Genomic DNA, 17,374 nt, shown 5'->3' with positions numbered 1-17,374 from the left:
CTTTTGCGTGATGATCCCTAATCATACTTTTAAATTTGAATTTGTTCATTAGTATTAATTTTTTTTCCTTCATTAAAAGAAAGGATGGCAAACAATATTTCTTTTAAAATTTTTGACGATGAATTTACATTAAATATGCAATGTGCATCATTTCTGGCTGAAAAACTGATTGGGGAAGGTATGTTAAAACTAAACTTTTTTTCATTAAATATTATATCGATACATTTTCAAAGCAAATTTTGAAAAATTGTCATCAACTTATACTTCTAATTGTATTTTCAAAGAAAATATAATGGTTATTTTAAAAATGCGGTTTTATACGTTGCATAATTGACTGGAATTAACTGAAGTTGTTTTTACAGTCATTAACGATTAAATGGTTTCTTTTTACCTTTCACGATCCTCAAAATACTCATAACAAAAATATTTTGTATTAAGCCTTATACTTATAAGACTAAATAAGAAATTAAAATAGTCAAAGTTTTCGTCAGAATTTTTCAAGCCAGTCATTCGGAAGAATAACTAAATTTAGTATTACTAAATTAGACATTGTATGTATTTAATTGTTTTGTTTAGTACATCATGAAAATTGTTTAATAAATGTATTTTTCATATGAAATCTGAACTCCAGGAATTTATCAAAATAATAAGCTTGAGAATTTTTCTTTTATTTTTGGAACACAACATACTTCTGTAAAGACTGCCTGAAACGAAAGGGAACAGTTCTTAACTTACCACAACTTAGGTGTTTCAAATCAATGAGTTGCATTCACTCTCTATTTAATCTTGTTTTAGCTCTCTCTAAAAATATGATTTACTAGACTCTTACTTTGAGAATTGAAAAGAGGATCATTACGCCAAAATAAATAGGCACTTCTTTTTCCAGCTGTACCTCTCAAATTTTTTTACCTGAAAATAACTAGAATTTCTTCAGCAATTATGCAGAGGTACATATGTATGAAAATAGGCATTTAAGATTTATAAATGAATAAGAACATTGAACTTGCAGTTCCATGGTATAGTCTTCATTAGGTTCAAGTTAAATTCTTTTTCTAATAAGATATTGCAGAAATTTTTTAATAAGAATATTAATTCTTGTTTATAGCTGAAATATTATATTTGTCCTAGAAAAGGCTGTAGCCCTCAATTGGATGAGAAGATTAGTGAATCTTCAAACTAATGATGTTGGTATTAAGAAAGGCAGAAATCACTTTTTAAAAAAACTTCTTGAAGTAATGAAGCGATCAGTAATGCTGAGATTCCTAGAGCATCCTAAGAGTAAACAGCTTTCATTTAAAGAAAAACAAAAAATTAAGGTAATCTATTTACTCTTTTGTGTTTAAGCATTATCCTCTAGTGATTGCTTCAAATGTATGTTAAAGGAAGAAATCACAAAGATGGATGAAACCTTCAAAACCCCTTTATTAGATGAATTACTGTTGGAAGGAAAAGAATCATCTACTTATACGAGTATGTGGTCGAACGATAGAAGAACTTATGTGGCAGCAAAACCAATACCCGGACGTGGTGCTCTAATATACATGGCAGTAGCCGAGAAACCCGAACTTGGATGGACTATTCCCAATGAACAATAACAATCTCTTTTTTAAATAAAAGCTCTTTTGGAATCTTGAAATTAAATGTAAAATACTAATGATTTGTAACATTGAAACTTTGCCTTTGAATTATACTCAGCAACATTTTAATAGAACTCCTCTCAATACAGCTCGATAGATATTGAAGGATTATGCTGGATTAGTATTTTCATTTCTTTCTGTTAAAGGAATGCTTAGTTTTTTATTAACTACGAAGGAATGGCATCCAGAAGCTGTTCTTTTTTCTTCGTCTTCGTGAAACGCAAGACTTCCTCGGATTACGAGGTAATATTCAAGCCTGCTTCAGGTTTAGAGATTGTCTGCTAAAGTAACGATCATTGAGACAGGCAGAAAAAAATATATTACTAATAATATTAATTTGTACTGATATCCTCTAATCCTGCCCCTTTTCGGCATTTAAACATTCTAAATAAAATACAAATGTTGAGATTGATATTATGAAAAACTCTATTTTAAAAAGTTTTATGAAATTCAATAAAAGTCTATTTACCAAATTAATATTGTTTTTTCCTCACCTGCTGACAATAAATCTGGGAATAGCAAACGGGAATAATTTGATAAAAATTAGGATTTCATCAGGAGAAGGTTCATTTTTATCGCATATATTAAATTAAATCTTGGATGTTACAAAAAATTACAGTTATAAAGGAAGATTTGCCCTATATTATAAAAAAAAATTGGAAATTTTATCTTTTTAGAAATAGAGAAAACAATTGTCAAAATTGGGTGTTTTTCAACGTTCTGGCACTTTTTGACCATCAACCTACCGGACAGATTTAATCATGGAAAAATTTCGTTGATTATTGCTTTACTTATGTAGTACCTTGGTGCCATTTATCAGTAGCTTTATACTCAAGAAAAGATCAGTAAATATTTATAAACTATAAATATATTTCACAGAAGGTATTTAGTGAATTTAATTGTCTCATGTATTAATTAATTTTTCTTATTTTGTACATCATAACTAAACAAAACGTAAATAAATAGCCGAAATGGAAGGCGAGACTAATGCCTATTGCCAAATAAGTGTGGTCAGGGGGCTTTGCTTGACTACAAACATTTTTATCACGAATACCAACCCCTACTACACACGAGAATACAACTGAGGATGATCTCCTGCTTAAAGTCCGCGGTCATCATAACCCCTGCACCAAACCTACCTCATAAATAATTTAACTTTAAAATTCCCAGAAGCTCCTCATCAGGCATCATCATGCCCATGCTGCAGTCTTTATGGAAATATTGTTTACTTATTTTATTTTTATCGCGATAAAGTATTTATAAGTTATAAACTTGTATGTACATGTATGTAAATCTGCTTATTTTTCGTAAATACTTTCTTCTTCCTGATGAAGGGCAGGGATACCCGAAATGTAGAGCAATAATAAAACACAAAAGGAAACAAAATACGTTATAAGCTTATAGGTTGATGAATAGAACTTTACATCAAATTTTAAACTTTTAATGATAAACGAAACATCTTATGAAATAAGAGTTGAAGATTTGTAAACTATTTAAAAATAAAAAACTTAAATCTCAGTTGTTCAGGTAAACAAGACAATAGTCTAAATATAGTGTTATAAAATTCTGGCCCGCAGATTGAATAGAATGCTATACAAACATGAATGTTAGAAACATTCAAAGAATTTAGGAACCAGTTTTATTATTCCGATTTATGTAGGTCTGATTAGGTGAAAAATTAAAACGAATAAAAAACAACTATAATTATTTTAAAATAAAGTAATAACATTAGCGTAATCATCTTCTTTTCCTACCACCAATTTTGGATTTGTGAAATTGTCGATTACCTTTGCCAGCTTTTGGTTTTTTGCTACCCTTTCCTTTATTTTTGGTACTCCCTTTCTTTCCTTTTTTGGTTTGTTTTTTATTCTCTGAAGCCCTATAACAGGAATATAAATGTAGTGAATGAATACTAGGACACTTAAAAATAAAACGAGTGATTTTACTTTAGCAACAGACTAAATTAAACACACTCGGGCGGTCTGAATACTTTTTATTTTCTCTTGCTACTTATGTACAGTTGGTTACTAGTGTAACCCGTCAGAAACGAAAGAAAATAAAAAAAAATTAAGTCGCTATAATAATAATAATAATTTAAAAGAAAAAAACAAACATTATTATAAAAATAAAACTTTTTTACTATCGAGGCTCTAACAGCCTTGATTACAAGCTACGATCTTATCCTCTTCAAGAAGTTTAATTTTAACAATTTTTAGGCAAACATAAAAAATTTCATCTCTTAGACTGAAAAAACCCTTCATTAATATCATAAAAAATTGTCTATTTTTTTCCCACAAAAACCTTAAAAAATGTACAGCCTAAAACCTGGTGGCAAAAATCTGGTATATAAGTTCTATGTGAATTTAAGAAACAAGTATAGATTGTTAATTATAATAATATTCAAAAATATCAGAAAAGAAAAAGCTAGGATTTTTACTTCAGAACTTAGGTCCAATCAATGTTCAAAAATTTCTTCCAGCCGAAAATTTGTTAATCTCCCTATTTGAGCGTTTTTCTTATGTCACACTTAAAGCCAATTAATTTTCGTCCTGAAGTACTTTTAATTTGTGTGCCAAATTTAGAGGAAATAAATACGTTACAGAAGCTCACAATAGTTGAATGCAAATTATATTCATTTACATTGGCAGTACATTTTCTTTTACGTGCAAATTTAGGTTCTAAATCCAAATTGTGAGGAAACAACAGTTAGAATTTAAAATGTTCCTTTCAGTTCCAAAAAGTCAACTGCCAAGTTTGTCGTACAAGCTTTATGGCAAGGCTTTTGCTTTTGTGTCCACCGATTGCAATCTTCTTTATATATAAAAGTTACATTATTAATTTTTTGAACAGTTCATATTCCAATGGAAAAAATTAAGTAAAAAAAAGTCTGATCTAAAAGATCGTCGTCTGTAAGACGCTAATTGATTATTATGATAACCCAGGGGGGGGGGGAACAGAGACTAAAAAATATACTTACATTGTTTCTTGAGTATGTATTTCACGATTTACTGCCTTATTTAGATCTAGCCTTGGTTTTTTCTTTAATATAGAATCAACTATATTTGCATTTCTTTTACGTTCTTCTTCAGCGCTCTTAAAAATACAGAATTAAACTAAATTTCAAACAAAAAACTATCTGAAATGAATTTTTGAATAATACAAAGTTAAGAAATATAATAAAATTCTAACGTGGGAAAACATTACATTTTCACTGACTGCTAAAAAGATGTATAAATAAAAAAATACTAAGAATTCCAAAGACCCTCTTCGTTTGATGTTTACTAATACCTTATTATGTTAAACTCTTACTTTTGAAGTGGGAGTATTTCATAAATGTCCTCATTCATTGTGTACTCCATACAACCTGTTAATTTATCAGTTTATGTATATAGAAAACCCTAACTTTAAAATCAATACTGAAAAACAAGCAGTCGTTGATGTTTTGTTCAGTGGGTGCATATAATATACAATAAATATAGTGGAGCAACATTACTTCTCCGCTTCTATTGTCGGAAAGCATATTTCAGTAAAATAGCAAATCAAAGTATCATTCGTTAGACAGAAAACTTTTATTCGTTATAATACTTACAAGTAAAGGTAGTTTTCTTTTCTTCTGCTGGAGTATACTGTGTTTTGATAATTGTTTTTCTTTGCTTGATTTTGGTTGGAATTTTCCCAATGATGCAGTAGAAATATTGGCAATATTGGCAGCAGAATTTAACTAATTTTTTTTTGTTACATTTAAATAGTTTATTAGTATCCAATACATTATTAGAACCTACGTTTGTTAGAATGAATTTTACCTGTGTAGAACTGAGTTTATTTGTAGGAGGTAATCCCATTGACGGGACCTTTATTTTCTTAGCTTTAGCAATATTTCTAAGGCGTTGAAATTCATTCTTAGCCACCTAAGTTTAAATTACAAAAATATCAATTATAACAAGCACATTATATTATTAAGTAATATGCACTCAAAAACCCACCTTTTCTTGTTTTTGTTCAGCTTTCTTTTCGAACATATCGGTATATGGATCTACGTTATCTGGAACTTCAATAATCCAATTTTTCTCCTTTTCTGCCATTGCTTTTTTGTACCCATGTCTGGGCACCCATTTCTGAAAATTTCACTAACATTACTCCAAACGATACCCGGCTTAAATTAAGTTCCGATATTCTTACCTTCAATATATCATCCCAGACGGATTGTGTTTTTTTAACATTTTTGATCCCCTTCTCTTTTGCATATAATTCCCATTTAGTTGGAGGTTTTGGAACAGGTACTGGTTTTTCTCTAGGCAAAATGTAAGTTGGTGTTGGAAGCTTTGCTACAATACTGCCTTCATATCTCTCTGTCGGTAGATCCCATAAAGAATTAATCAAAATTTGAGTATTGTCTCTTGCTATTTCTTTCAGGTATGCTTCTTTTTCTTCCCTGGCGTTTATATAGAAATATTAATATTAAATGAAAATAGTTTTGGGGGGGAAATAAATAAAAAATTACCTCAATCTCTTTGAATCAAGCTCATTCGTATCAAGAGCAAGTAAAATTGCTATGTCTGTTTTCACGTCTAAAACTTTATTCACCGTAATTTTTTTTGAAGGATCTTGAGTATCTTCAAATTTAATAACATTAACATTACTTTTAATCATGTTGAAAGAAATTGTTTACGCACGACTAAACCAATACCCTATAAGCTTCAAGAAAAAGAAACAAGCATGGTAGAAGGTTAACGTGTAAGAAGGTAACTGTAGGTTACTTGGTTGCAATGCATTTAATTTCACATTTAGGAATGATGAGGATATGCTTTGTAAATTTTGTAGCTCAGATGATGTATTATTGACAGTTCGATAGCATTAATTTTTCTCAGTGACTTTCAAATGTGATCACACTTGATAGATTTAATATTTTAAAACTAAGGAATTTATCAAAATTTGGAAATATCTTTTTCTTAAATTAATCAAGGTATGCTCCTATCGTTCCATCAGAAAAATTCTTGAATCATTGTAAAAGAGTAGCATCTTAATTTTTTAAGTTATTGATACTTTAGACGTTACATGTATAAATACTTGTACAATCTTGTTCAGTAATCTAGTAAATTCTGTAAAATAATTGTGTATAGTAGTTATTGTAATGGTAGAACAAGTTAAATTTTTTATTTTATTAAGATAAATAACAGATCGAACCAATTACTGTTGCTAGGATACTTGATAAGTTTGGTAATGCTTGAATTGTAAAAAATGCTGTCACCAGAAGAAATTCCAAACACTCTCATAGGATTTCATACCTTAGAGCGACTAATTAACATACTTCAGAGCAGTGATAAATATGCAAAAAAGAAGGCTTTTGTAGAAATAAAAAATACGCTCAACGCATCTTCAGGTAACGAATTAGTAGAATTGTACCATAGGCTTGCAGGAGTACTGAGAATTAGTTTACAAGATTCAACAGAATCATGTAGAGATCAAGCCCTACAAATAACGTACGAGTTCGTAAAGCGTCTTGATAACGATAAAACGTACTTAACGTTACTAATACCTGCAATACACAGCCGTGTCTGCCGACCAGAAGATTATGAGCATTCAGAAGAAATTCGTAATTTTATTGTGAAATTTATTGCATTATTAATCGAAAAGTATGAACGTGACATTGCACCTTACGCAGGAGATTTGGTGGATATTCTTTCGAAACTGGTTGACGATGATGCACCTCATGTTAAAAAATCAAGCTGTGCTTGTCTCATTAACCTAGCAAATTCTATTCCTTATGAATTTTTTCAGAACACCAAGAAATGTATAAAACCTCTCACTAATAATCTTTTACATCAGCATTGGAGAGTAAGGGTTGCTGCTATTGAAGCTATAGGTAAATAAATAATTGACTATGTTGTACTAAATTGTATTAAATAATTCCAAATAGACCTCTCATGACCTGTTCCGTAACCGAAGATAATTTTGTTACACTTAAATTCAAGTTCTTAAATTGATTTAATTCAACATGCACTCAGCAATCTCTTCGTCTCGCATATTTTACTGCAACGTAGTACGGTCCTAAGAGTACTATAATATTTTCTGGGCTACTCTCACTGTGGAGTTTCTATTTACATAAGAATGATAAAAAAGTTGAACTACTAGCTCTTTACATTTTTGAACTATTGTGCTAACGTGTGAAGTACATTTCTCTAATTATTTATTCGATTATATATTTGCAAAAAGCAATTTGGTGGCGTAGAGTTGTCATGCATGATTGCTTGGGTTTTATCATTGTGTATATTAATATTCCACGCGTGAATAGGCATATTTTATTTTTCAGAATGGACTATGTTGAAAGGTGATAATAAATTTTTGACAGAATTTATAAATCCTGTATCAAGGCGCCTTCTTGATGATTCTCCGTTTGTAAGAATGGCTATTACGAAATTAGTTGGACATTGGATGTTAGAACTTGTGGATAGATATTCATTTTTTTCAAATTTGCTACCATTAATTCTTACAAGGTATAAATAACAAAATATACAATATATTCTAAGTATATTCAAAATAATACATCAATTGATCTTCTAATGGCTTATTAGCCTTATGATACTATGAGTAGTTTAAATTAATTAACGACCATTTTCTGAAAAGTTAGTTTTTAGTTTAACAGATGAATGTGAGGATATTGCACAAGAAGCGAAGGCACTTTGGGATAAGGCTGGGAATCAGTATGTTCGTGAAAATGAAAGAGAATATAAAGATAGAATGGACTACGAACCTCCTAATTTGCCTCATTATCCTCCAGGAGGTATTTAACTTTTTGTAAAATATGCTGTTTTTTATTTTAACCTGCACTTACTACCAAAAAGAAATGAAAAAGTGCCAAATTTCTGAATCGATTACATTTTTTTTGTTTGTTTGTTTTATAGCATTTCATTTTATTAAGCCATAGGTTTGCGGGCGGTAAAGTAATTCAAGTTCGAGAAATTCTAGCCATTTCTGTGGTTCTATCCCTGATTCTACAAGAAAGTATAGCTCAAAATTCACCCACCATAAGTAGTGTGACTACTGAATGATTTTTTTTTTTCTCAATTCGCAATATTCTTATAAACGGCTACTACGTTTTTTTTAAAGATTGCACACAAATTAAAAAAAAAATCGCTTTATCTCTTTTATAATTTGCAATTATTGAGTAAAAATAATTTGTCAAATGATTATGTTTAATAATTGGGGAGTAATTATTTTCGAGCTATCTTTGAATTACTCTCTGCAAGTACTGGTACGGCAAAAGACCTTTGAAAAAACTTTCTTCTTTTGAATTTTTTTTTAATAAAGTCCTTGTTCTGAATTCAAAATATTTTATTTTTGCCGAATATTTTATCATTGCTTCTGATTATTTATTATAGACTTATACAGGTGATGAATAAAATAAAATTAGAAGTTGGTGATAATTCAGTTCATTTAAAAGAAAGAAAAAGAAAGTTTTCGTTATTCTTAAGGCCTTATCTCAGATTTTCAGCCTCCATCAGATCTGAATAATATTAAAGCAAAAATTCAAGAGACATAAGCAGTTAGTGATAATGAAAATTGATGTCGATAAGGACGAGTTTGAACTATGAGTAGTTGTAGATTTAATTTTCCCCTATCGGCGGATGTGGACCTACTATTTCCCTCAATTTACTTAGCACCTGTAGAGATAGTTAGTTGATGGGTGTAACTATTTGGGTTTAGCGTTCCCATATGAAGCAAGTTACAGCTCATTCATTCACACATATACATAAATTTTACAGATGCCTTCATTCTGCATTAAATTACATGTTATTATTACTGTAAAACATTATTAAGCCATGGTTCCGACATTTCTACATATGGAGTGCATTAAAGGATCAGCATGTTACATTATGTTCATAACTGAGTTGAAAATGCATACCTTTCTTGAGAAAGGAGTTCCTTTGAACCGACGAAATACCGCGGTATTGCATTAATCAACTTACCTGTAAAATTGTATTTAATAGTTTAAGGTCTAATAATAATAAGTTGAACTCTAATCGGTGATTCTTGAAGAACAATGCCGAATCTATTCTGAGCGCGGTTGTACTTACGCTATTTTCTTGAAGGATCTTTTTTTTAATTGATAAGGATATTGGCAGTATCAAGTTCAAGACTTCAAGTTTTTTACGGTGCTTCTTATTGACTTGAACAGTAAGAATTTCTTTCAATTGGGTCAGCCACCTAAAAGAGCAATAATGTATTTCTTACGTGTTTAGGATGTTTGGGTTTTTCAGAGTGCTTAGATATAAAAAAATAACGTCAGTGGTTTGTTTGAGAAGTTTTTCAATCATTTAAAGATGTAGAGCTAGTGATTTCCTCTAGCTTCAACAACTTTAACCGTAATATCAGCATTCTAGGTCTCGATGAAAACTATTCTGAGAGTTCCTCTTAGTTCGAACGGTTTGCCAAATCAGAATTATGTCAGAGATTTATGTCCACATCTAAAAGTGTTATTAAAGTTACAAAGTTCTTAATAAGTGATATAATGGAATAATTTTATTTGTTGTAAAGTGCAGCGTCCAGGATTGGGTTGTAGAATATTAATAGAAAGAGAATGCGGTAAGTTTGTACAAGCTATTGGAAAAGAATTATGTGATTGGGTTGCCCTTGTAAAAGTTAAAGCAGCCCAACTTCTCAGCCAGTTAACTTTACATGCTGAACAAAACATCACGATGCAAATGGACAAAATAATTGGCCCTATGTCGAAAGCAGCAATGGATAATGAAGTTCCTGCTGTAGTATCATTTGTAAGTATTTTGTTTGTAATAACTGGATTATAAATGTTAATTTAATTCATAGTAACTTTTTGTTTAAGGTACGATTGGCGGCATATTATATGGGCTTTTTTGTGCCACCAAAAGTTTATTGCGATTTAATTGTGGAATATATGAAAGAAGCAAATCAAGGCGAACGCAGAGTAATTGCTAGCGTAATAAGCGGTTCCAAAAGAGAAGATTTAAGGGAACATTTACCGAAAGTTGCTACTACTTTTTGCGGTAGAACTTTCAAGGTATGGTTTATAAGGGTTTATGAATGTAAGTCTAAAAATCTCGTATGGAAAATACTCTCAGATTCACTCTTCTTGCATTACTTTGTTATTCTAGTAGACTTATTGTCTATTTATTTGTATCGGAAGAATAAATAGACAATCATAAAAATAGGAATTAGGACGCTGACTGTTTTTAATTAAAGATTTTTCTGGATAAAAGATGGTAAACTAAAACTATTTCTAAAATATTAGTTTTTGTTTTCACTCCTTGCTAGAACACGGCAACCTGCCAATACACATGCAAATTTTTAACTGATAATGTCAACTAAAGGGATTGCCCATCAGTATTTAAATGGTTGCTGAAAAAAAAATAAGTGGCCTCATTGCAAAAAGACATTTTCAAGAATACTAGAATTATCCGTTAACTTTGAGCTGTAAGAAGCTCCTAGAAAGAGAAAATCTAAAGGCCAGTAGCAGGATTCGAACCCGGGAAATCCGCGTTGAAATCCAGAGTACCCACTGAGCTAATCCCTTCCCTTTGAATAAATAATAACTTTAATTTTCTTATTTAGAAACGCATTTTCTCTATGAAACGTTTCTAAATTTGAAAAGTGTTCTAAATCTGAACTGTTACAGAGATAATGATGTTCATGAAACCTATTTTTTTCTATTCTATTTTACAATTTTTTTTTGTACTGTTCTTTTCTACTTTTTGCCACTGTACCTTTTTACTAGCTTGTATTTCACCAGTTTATTTTCACTTTAACCAACTTTTTCTAGCTTACATTTGACCGGCTAATAACATTTTTAGGGTAAAGATCAAGAGGCTTTATTGGAAGTAATATCATCAGTGCTCAAAACTTGCCAAGAAGATTGTCTTGATATTGGTGAAGATATTTTTTGTGCCCTTATAGGAGTTATAGGGCTTGCTGAAGGTCAGACACTCATTGACAGAGCAGAAGGTAAACTTGATTAGTATCTCATCTTATTGATTCGAAAAGGTCAGGATATATATGTATATATATGCAATTTTCTATTTCGTGTTACAAAATTTTTTGAAATACCTATTTTTACAAATGCCTTTGGGTCATATATTATCTACTGACGCTATCCAGATTTCTTCCAGCAACGACCTTATGTTGATTGTGTCATAAATTTCTTCATTTAATTAAATGTGAAATTACCATACGTACCCCTTTTCTGTGCCACCGTCCAGTCCAGACGGCTGTTCTTAACTATCGCACCCATAACCTTTAAAACATTGTTTTCAGAAAAATAAAAGTTGTTATTATAATACTGACAATGATTTTTTCATAACACTTAACAATAACTTTTTCTGAGATTTTTCTTCAAATTTAGATTTGATGCTTAGTAAAAGCAACATCATTTATTTATATTATAGAGTGAATTTAGGCATGAATAAATCTTGAGATAAAAGTGAGAGTAATTTATGAGAGCAATAATTTAGAAAGTTTTAAAAAAATCATTGGAGCTATTTTCAAAATAATCTCGGAATAAATGAAACACTGCATAAGCAAAATGGCACTTTCGGTTGACACAAAACAAAATACCAATTTTAAGCTTTCTCCTTGTTTTGAAATATTCTAATGATACATTTAGTTTACTATTTTTAATGGGGGGAGGGATTAGCTATGCGGTTAGCGTATTGGATTCCCATGCGGAGGTCCCGGGTTCGAATCCAGCTGCTGACCCTTAGATTTTCTCTTCCAATGGGCTTCTTACAGCTCACTGTCTGGTGATGGACAGTTTTATAACGAAATAACATTGTCTGGAGGCCGGCAGTGCAAAGGAGTCCATAAAACAACATCTATCTCCATTGAAAACTAGTTTTGAAAAGTTTGGTACTATGTCAGTATGAAAATATGTTCGTAATAAAGTGTTGTAGTAAAGTGAAGTACTACAATTTAAAATATATAGTGCCTGTTGATTGAACCATTTTTTGTAGCAATCATTCATAGATTGCCTTCTAATCTTGGACCTTAAAGGAAAACGATACTTGGAGCAAGTAAAAAGATAGAAAGTGCCTTCTGAGATCAACGAAATATTCTTTAATAAGATACATAGATGCTCTATTGATTTCTTATTACTGTACCTTTAGTTTTAGCGTATGATATAATGTTAATAAATAACAATTTCTTGTTTTAAAGAACTTCTCGAAGAGTTTGTGAAATTAGCCGGCGGAGACAAAAGTGAAACTTACGATAAGTTTTGTGGCTCATTATTAAATTCATTGAAGGAACCCACATGGACAGTACATTGTCATGAACAGTTTATTTTCTACGCAATGGCCACTCGTACTGGTAATCAACCTTTGATTTTAACTCTATTTGATAAATATTGTTAAGACCACAAACACAATAAATAAATAAATAAAATAATTTCAATTTATCATAATGATGTATTTTAATAGTTAATCTACACAGTTTAATATCTGTTTGCGTACCAATTTTTAGGAGAAATAATTTCGACTAGGTTCCTAGAAATTTTGGGAATATTGAAAGATGCATTATCGGAAAAATCTGAACCTGAAGTTAAGTTAAAAATTTATATGGCAGTTAATGAAATTATTAAAGATCATGAAATTACATTACCTACAAGTGAAATAAAAGAGAAATTTTCAAATGCAATGCTTGATGGTAAGTTAATAATGTATAGTATTTTTTTTATATTATTTTCTGTCTCAGCTAATAATATTCGGGAATATTTTCGTTTGGTGATAGATGTTAAAAAAGTATCAATCAAATAAGGTTCTGCAAGACATTGCTCACTTTTTACAAATATGTGAAATAAAAGTGCATTTGTGGAAAGAGTGATAATATTTGCTAGTCGTTGTGTCTAGCTTTGTTCTTTGTCCGAAAATAAATTATCACCCAATACGGTCTTAATTATTTCACTATTTTTACAATTGCACGTCATAAAAAAATCGAGGATGGTTTAGTCTTCTAAACCAAATTCACTGAGACTCAATACATTCCATGATGGTGTTCAAAGATTTAGCCTGTGTTAAATTTTGCGCATCCATAAACTACATTGTATAGGTCTAAGGGAGTAAGTCTGAAGATGAGCTGAATATTCCTTGTTTCGATATACCAAATAATTGCACGCATCAGGTATCAAACAAGTTCCCATGAATACAGTGTGTGTAGGAGTGTCAGAAAAGTATTGTTAGGTTGAGATACCTGGAGTGACGTCAACATCCCGAAGAAATAATCACTTTTTCCTATGGGAAATAATGTTTCAAGAATTATTTATTTAGGCAAAATACTTGTGATGCAATTTTTTAAGTTTAACTTCGCGTTATGTTTAACTTAATTTTCTGAGGTAATATATGTTTTAGATTTACTACCTATGCAATTGAAATGGTATCCTGGCCAGTGTGCAGAAGCAATTAGAACTATTGCTAGTACATCGCTGTATTTAATTTTAACAACTTTTAAATTAGAATTGCAAATTCCACCTCATATACCACCTTTACTGCAAGGTCTAATTGAAGATCCTGCAGAGAAGACTAGAATTCTTGGATTACTTTGTATAAGTGCCATCTGTAACAACATTGATTTTCATGATAATGAAACATATCCAAATTTGATTACTAGTAAGTTAATCATGTCAAGATATTATTTTGTTTTAATTTAATCTTACCTATTTATAATGGTGTTTCACTTGTATTTATTGTAGATGTGCTAAAGAGACTTGACGATTGTGACAAAAAGGTTAGAGAACTTTCCATAAAATGTATTCAGAACCTGTATGAAGCACATTTAACTCAAGAATTAAATAATTATTTGAATAAAGCTCTACTGGATTTTGCATATCAAACTCTAATTATACATCTTGATGATGCGGAGAAAGATTTTAGAGAAAAAGTTTTCTGTAAGTAAAGATTGTATACCTGTATTTAATTCATAATTACAATCTTAAATTAATCATAATAATAATCTGGCAGAGCACTAAAAAAAGGCAATGGTCTCAGATAATGACGAACTTTAAACTGTGATAGCAATAATGCGAGAAGTATGGCCGTAACCGTTGAATAAATAAAATAATAATAATGTATGCCTTAACAGTCGATGCGCCAAAATAGTTGAAGAGCAGCAGCAGTACACTAATTTATTATGGAAAGGCAGATCAACATAACTTCTTTTAGCACGGTGGCTGCTTTTTGCACCTCACAAGGACTCAGAAAGCCAATAATACCTAAGCTCTTAAGCATGGCGAGCATAACGTAGCAATTAATCTTGTATATATAGGTGGTGTAGTACTGAGGATTTTATTTTGAGTATATTTTCTGATAAATTTCCTTGCCCCTAGAAGATTCTCTTGCCAATATACGACTGAGAAATACATAATCAACGGCAAAATCAATGCAAAGGCTACCCAATAAGTAAATGTTTAGGAGGTGATCCCAGATTTGCGCTTAAAAGACATCACTAAAATGTACACCGTATAATATTTCAACACGTTGCCTTCAGTTTAATAGAAATCCCTCATTTATTTGTTAAAACAATACTATTGCTAATAGATTCAAATAGTGACACTATTAAGGCGCCAAGGTAGCCCAGCGATTCGAGGCGAGGCGCGCAAAGTAATATGAATTGTGGTACACAGTTAGATTATCGGCTTAGGCCTTGGATTTTATTTAAAGCGGAATATGTAGGAAAGGACGTTTTCTAGCCGCCTCCTCCACGACACCTCCTACCGGTAGTTGGACGAAAAGCCCGCCTATAAACGTGGGCATTACTTTGCTTTTTTTTATTGACATTATTGCGGATTCAAATATTACATCAAATTTTCAGGTTGTCTAGAGAGTATTGGAAAAATTGAACCAGCAGTGCTCCGAGAAAAATTGCTAGTACAAAATTTCCGAGACAAAGAAATATTAGCACGTCTAACAACATCTCTTGAAGAGACATTAAAAGACTTAAGTAACAAAGAATCCAAGAGAACATCTGAAGGCTCTGAGGTTATAAATGAAGACTTATGTAACACGATCAAGACTGATCAAAAACTGGAAGTTTCAAAAATTGTAAATGATTGTGGACTACAATTAAGTGATAATTTATGTAAACTAGATTTAGGGAAACAATCAAATCAATTGATTGACATAAATAAAAGTGACCAAGTTGAAAGCAACTCTGATCAAAGGCAAGAACTTAATTTTAATGAAATCAGTTCTAACGTTAAAAAAGAACTCAAATCTGAATCTGAGAAACTGATTCATTTAGGCGATGGAGATTCCTAAAATTATTGTCGAATAATCACTAGTTCTGTACTTTATGCTGAAATAAATGCGTAGTTTTTTTTTTTAACAGACATTTTTGTAATGTGTAAAGAACCAATAGATTTCCTGAAATAAGATATCAGAAACATATTTATCAGAAAGGTCCTGTTTCCTCTTTCTTCAAGACATTACACAAAATTATAAATCTTTGTTGTGTGTCTATCATATTAAAAGTCAAATAGTCGTAGTCGAAGCCCTCACATTACTATCAATAAATAGCAAAAGACTTGGGACTCGAACTGTGGATCTCCCCACTTATTTATTAGTTCTAGCCCACGTTCGCATTGTTCATTTCACGAAACTTGACGCTTAATAAGATCTCTGTAGATATATTTGTTTCTGTAAAATCCTTATCTTTTTCCAACAAAAGTTGCTATTTTTTTAAAAACCCGTGTATGAATAGTTTAATACCTTCTGTTCCAATCTAAGTTAATTGGGTGCTAACTTTACTGAACAAATATTTTGTAGATGAAAATATCCAGCATAAGGATCTGCGACATCTAAATTCTAAACAATATTAATGAAAATTTAATGCAATAAAATTGATAAAATGATATAATTGTTATAAAATTTGAATAAAACACATAAGCTTTTCTGAACGTTTTCTGAAGCGTTTCTGAGCTAAATGGCTGGAATTTCGAGATGAAGTATGAATGAAATGTTGGGTAGTCGATCATTTGTGTACCTTCCGCCGTTTGATCAACCCTTATACTTGACTGTTTAAACAGTAAGTTTTTGTTTAGGAGATCGGGTTATATGTTTACAGTGATAAGGAATAATATTTTTTCATTGATAGTTTAATTATTGAACAATTTGCTGCTATATTTTTTCATTTCATTTGTAAACACTCTCAACATATTTCAATCTTTGAGCTTTGTCACTATTTGTAAAAAATAATTCTCTTTTAATTTGACTATTTGTAGAAAGACGAACTGTTAAACTCAGCCAATTTCTTCAATTTGAAATTTTAAGCTTTTAAAGTTTCCTAAAAGTAACCAAATTATGCAAAGAAATTTTCTGTTTTCAAAACACCTTGAAGAAATTCTTTTTAAATACTGACGGAATAGAAGCATTAATCTCAAAAATTCGGATCACCGTTATCCGGCTTAATTTTAAGATTTTAATTCCATTTAGAATTATTTTTAATCCAGATAAATACTTCATCACACACTTCTTATATTATATCTTATTAAATTCGCATCTAGTTAACTCCAGGCCTTTCATTAATCCAGGCTCTCAGATCCATGGATGGAATACTCTGACTTCTACAGGCAACTCTTTGATTTCTGTAAAAAGTATATTATTATATTTTAGAATATTAATTTAAAAAAAATAAGAACAATCTGTATTTTCTCAAAAGTTGAGTTGCTCTAATCTACAATGCTAAAAGTTAGATTATGTACTTGTATTTTCTGGTTTGGG

General features: G+C 30.8%; 4 protein-coding genes across 8 annotated transcripts in view; 2 read left to right on the top strand and 2 right to left on the bottom strand.

The window, feature by feature from the left end:
• Positions 1-43: 43 nt before the first annotated feature.
• On the top strand, positions 44-2,114 carry LOC141461129 (uncharacterized). 2 transcript variants are annotated; one of them, XM_074141859.1, is made up of 3 exons: positions 44-178; positions 1,129-1,316; positions 1,383-2,114. In XM_074141859.1, the coding sequence occupies exons 1-3, from the start codon at positions 85-87 to the stop codon at positions 1,593-1,595; spliced, it is 495 nt and encodes a 164-aa protein (XP_073997960.1). In that variant the 5' UTR covers positions 44-84; the 3' UTR covers positions 1,596-2,114. The 2 variants fall into 2 exon arrangements, with proteins under 2 accessions (XP_073997960.1, XP_073997962.1); XM_074141861.1 differs by lacking the exon at positions 44-178 and adding an exon at positions 996-1,016 and having other exon boundaries at positions 1,134-1,316.
• A 948-nt stretch (positions 2,115-3,062) lies between these two features.
• Positions 3,063-6,432, bottom strand: LOC141461127 (ribosome biogenesis regulatory protein homolog). The gene is made up of 7 exons (XM_074141857.1): positions 6,139-6,432; positions 5,817-6,069; positions 5,621-5,752; positions 5,441-5,545; positions 5,227-5,358; positions 4,615-4,730; positions 3,063-3,516 (listed from the first exon to the last, which is right to left on the bottom strand). Exons 1-7 carry the CDS (start codon positions 6,285-6,287, stop codon positions 3,375-3,377), a joined length of 1,029 nt encoding a protein of 342 aa, XP_073997958.1. The 5' UTR covers positions 6,288-6,432; the 3' UTR covers positions 3,063-3,374.
• A 28-nt stretch (positions 6,433-6,460) lies between these two features.
• On the top strand, positions 6,461-15,984 carry Dnaaf5 (Dynein axonemal assembly factor 5). Of its 2 annotated transcripts, XM_074141853.1 has the most exons (12): positions 6,461-6,600; positions 6,838-7,500; positions 7,948-8,131; positions 8,273-8,418; positions 10,173-10,408; positions 10,477-10,671; positions 11,462-11,612; positions 12,819-12,971; positions 13,125-13,307; positions 14,009-14,266; positions 14,350-14,544; positions 15,468-15,984. In XM_074141853.1, exons 2-12 carry the CDS (start codon positions 6,876-6,878, stop codon positions 15,911-15,913), a joined length of 2,772 nt encoding a protein of 923 aa, XP_073997954.1. In that variant the 5' UTR covers positions 6,461-6,600; positions 6,838-6,875; the 3' UTR covers positions 15,914-15,984. The 2 variants fall into 2 exon arrangements, with proteins under 2 accessions (XP_073997954.1, XP_073997953.1); XM_074141852.1 differs by lacking the exon at positions 6,461-6,600 and having other exon boundaries at positions 6,818-7,500.
• LOC141461126 (peroxidase-like) overlaps positions 15,468-17,374 on the bottom strand; it is a 48,263-nt gene continuing 46,356 nt past the window's right edge. For all 3 annotated transcript variants that reach the window (XM_074141855.1, XM_074141854.1, XM_074141856.1), the window contains one exon: positions 15,468-17,238. In XM_074141855.1, the coding sequence (XP_073997956.1) occupies positions 17,154-17,238 (85 nt within the window). In that variant the 3' untranslated portion in view covers positions 15,468-17,153. The remainder of the gene's footprint in view (positions 17,239-17,374) is intronic.

The sequence above is a fragment of the Rhodnius prolixus genome, unplaced genomic scaffold (assembly GCF_049639745.1).
Source record: "Rhodnius prolixus isolate KJV_2025 unplaced genomic scaffold, Rpr scaffold_6, whole genome shotgun sequence".
In the NCBI taxonomy this organism is placed as follows: domain Eukaryota; kingdom Metazoa; phylum Arthropoda; class Insecta; order Hemiptera; family Reduviidae; genus Rhodnius; species Rhodnius prolixus.
The sequence above is the reverse complement of the archived record's forward strand: the minus strand, read 5'-3'. Positions and strand labels throughout refer to the sequence as shown.

What these genes read in the sequence shown, in the direction of transcription:
- LOC141461127 (XM_074141857.1), bottom strand. Translation starts at nt 6,287, where the DNA reads ATGATTAAAAGTAATGTTAATGTTATTAAATTTGAAGATACTCAAGAT. An exon ending in TCTGGGATGATATATTGAAG is followed by an intron (nt 5,753 to 5,816) that starts GTAAGAATATCG and finishes TGAAATTTTCAG; the next exon opens with AAATGGGTGCCCAGACATGG. An exon ending in AAAGAAAACTACCTTTACTT is followed by an intron (nt 4,731 to 5,226) that starts GTAAGTATTATA and finishes TGTATTTTTAAG; the next exon opens with AGCGCTGAAGAAGAACGTAA.
- Dnaaf5 (XM_074141853.1), top strand. Translation starts at nt 6,876, where the DNA reads ATGCTGTCACCAGAAGAAATTCCAAACACTCTCATAGGATTTCATACC. An exon ending in TGCTGCTATTGAAGCTATAG is followed by an intron (nt 7,501 to 7,947) that starts GTAAATAAATAA and finishes TTTATTTTTCAG; the next exon opens with AATGGACTATGTTGAAAGGT. An exon ending in ATATCCAAATTTGATTACTA is followed by an intron (nt 14,267 to 14,349) that starts GTAAGTTAATCA and finishes TATTTATTGTAG; the next exon opens with ATGTGCTAAAGAGACTTGAC.
- LOC141461129 (XM_074141859.1), top strand. Translation starts at nt 85, where the DNA reads ATGGCAAACAATATTTCTTTTAAAATTTTTGACGATGAATTTACATTA. An exon ending in TGAAAAACTGATTGGGGAAG is followed by an intron (nt 179 to 1,128) that starts GTATGTTAAAAC and finishes TATTTGTCCTAG; the next exon opens with AAAAGGCTGTAGCCCTCAAT. An exon ending in AAGAAAAACAAAAAATTAAG is followed by an intron (nt 1,317 to 1,382) that starts GTAATCTATTTA and finishes TGTATGTTAAAG; the next exon opens with GAAGAAATCACAAAGATGGA.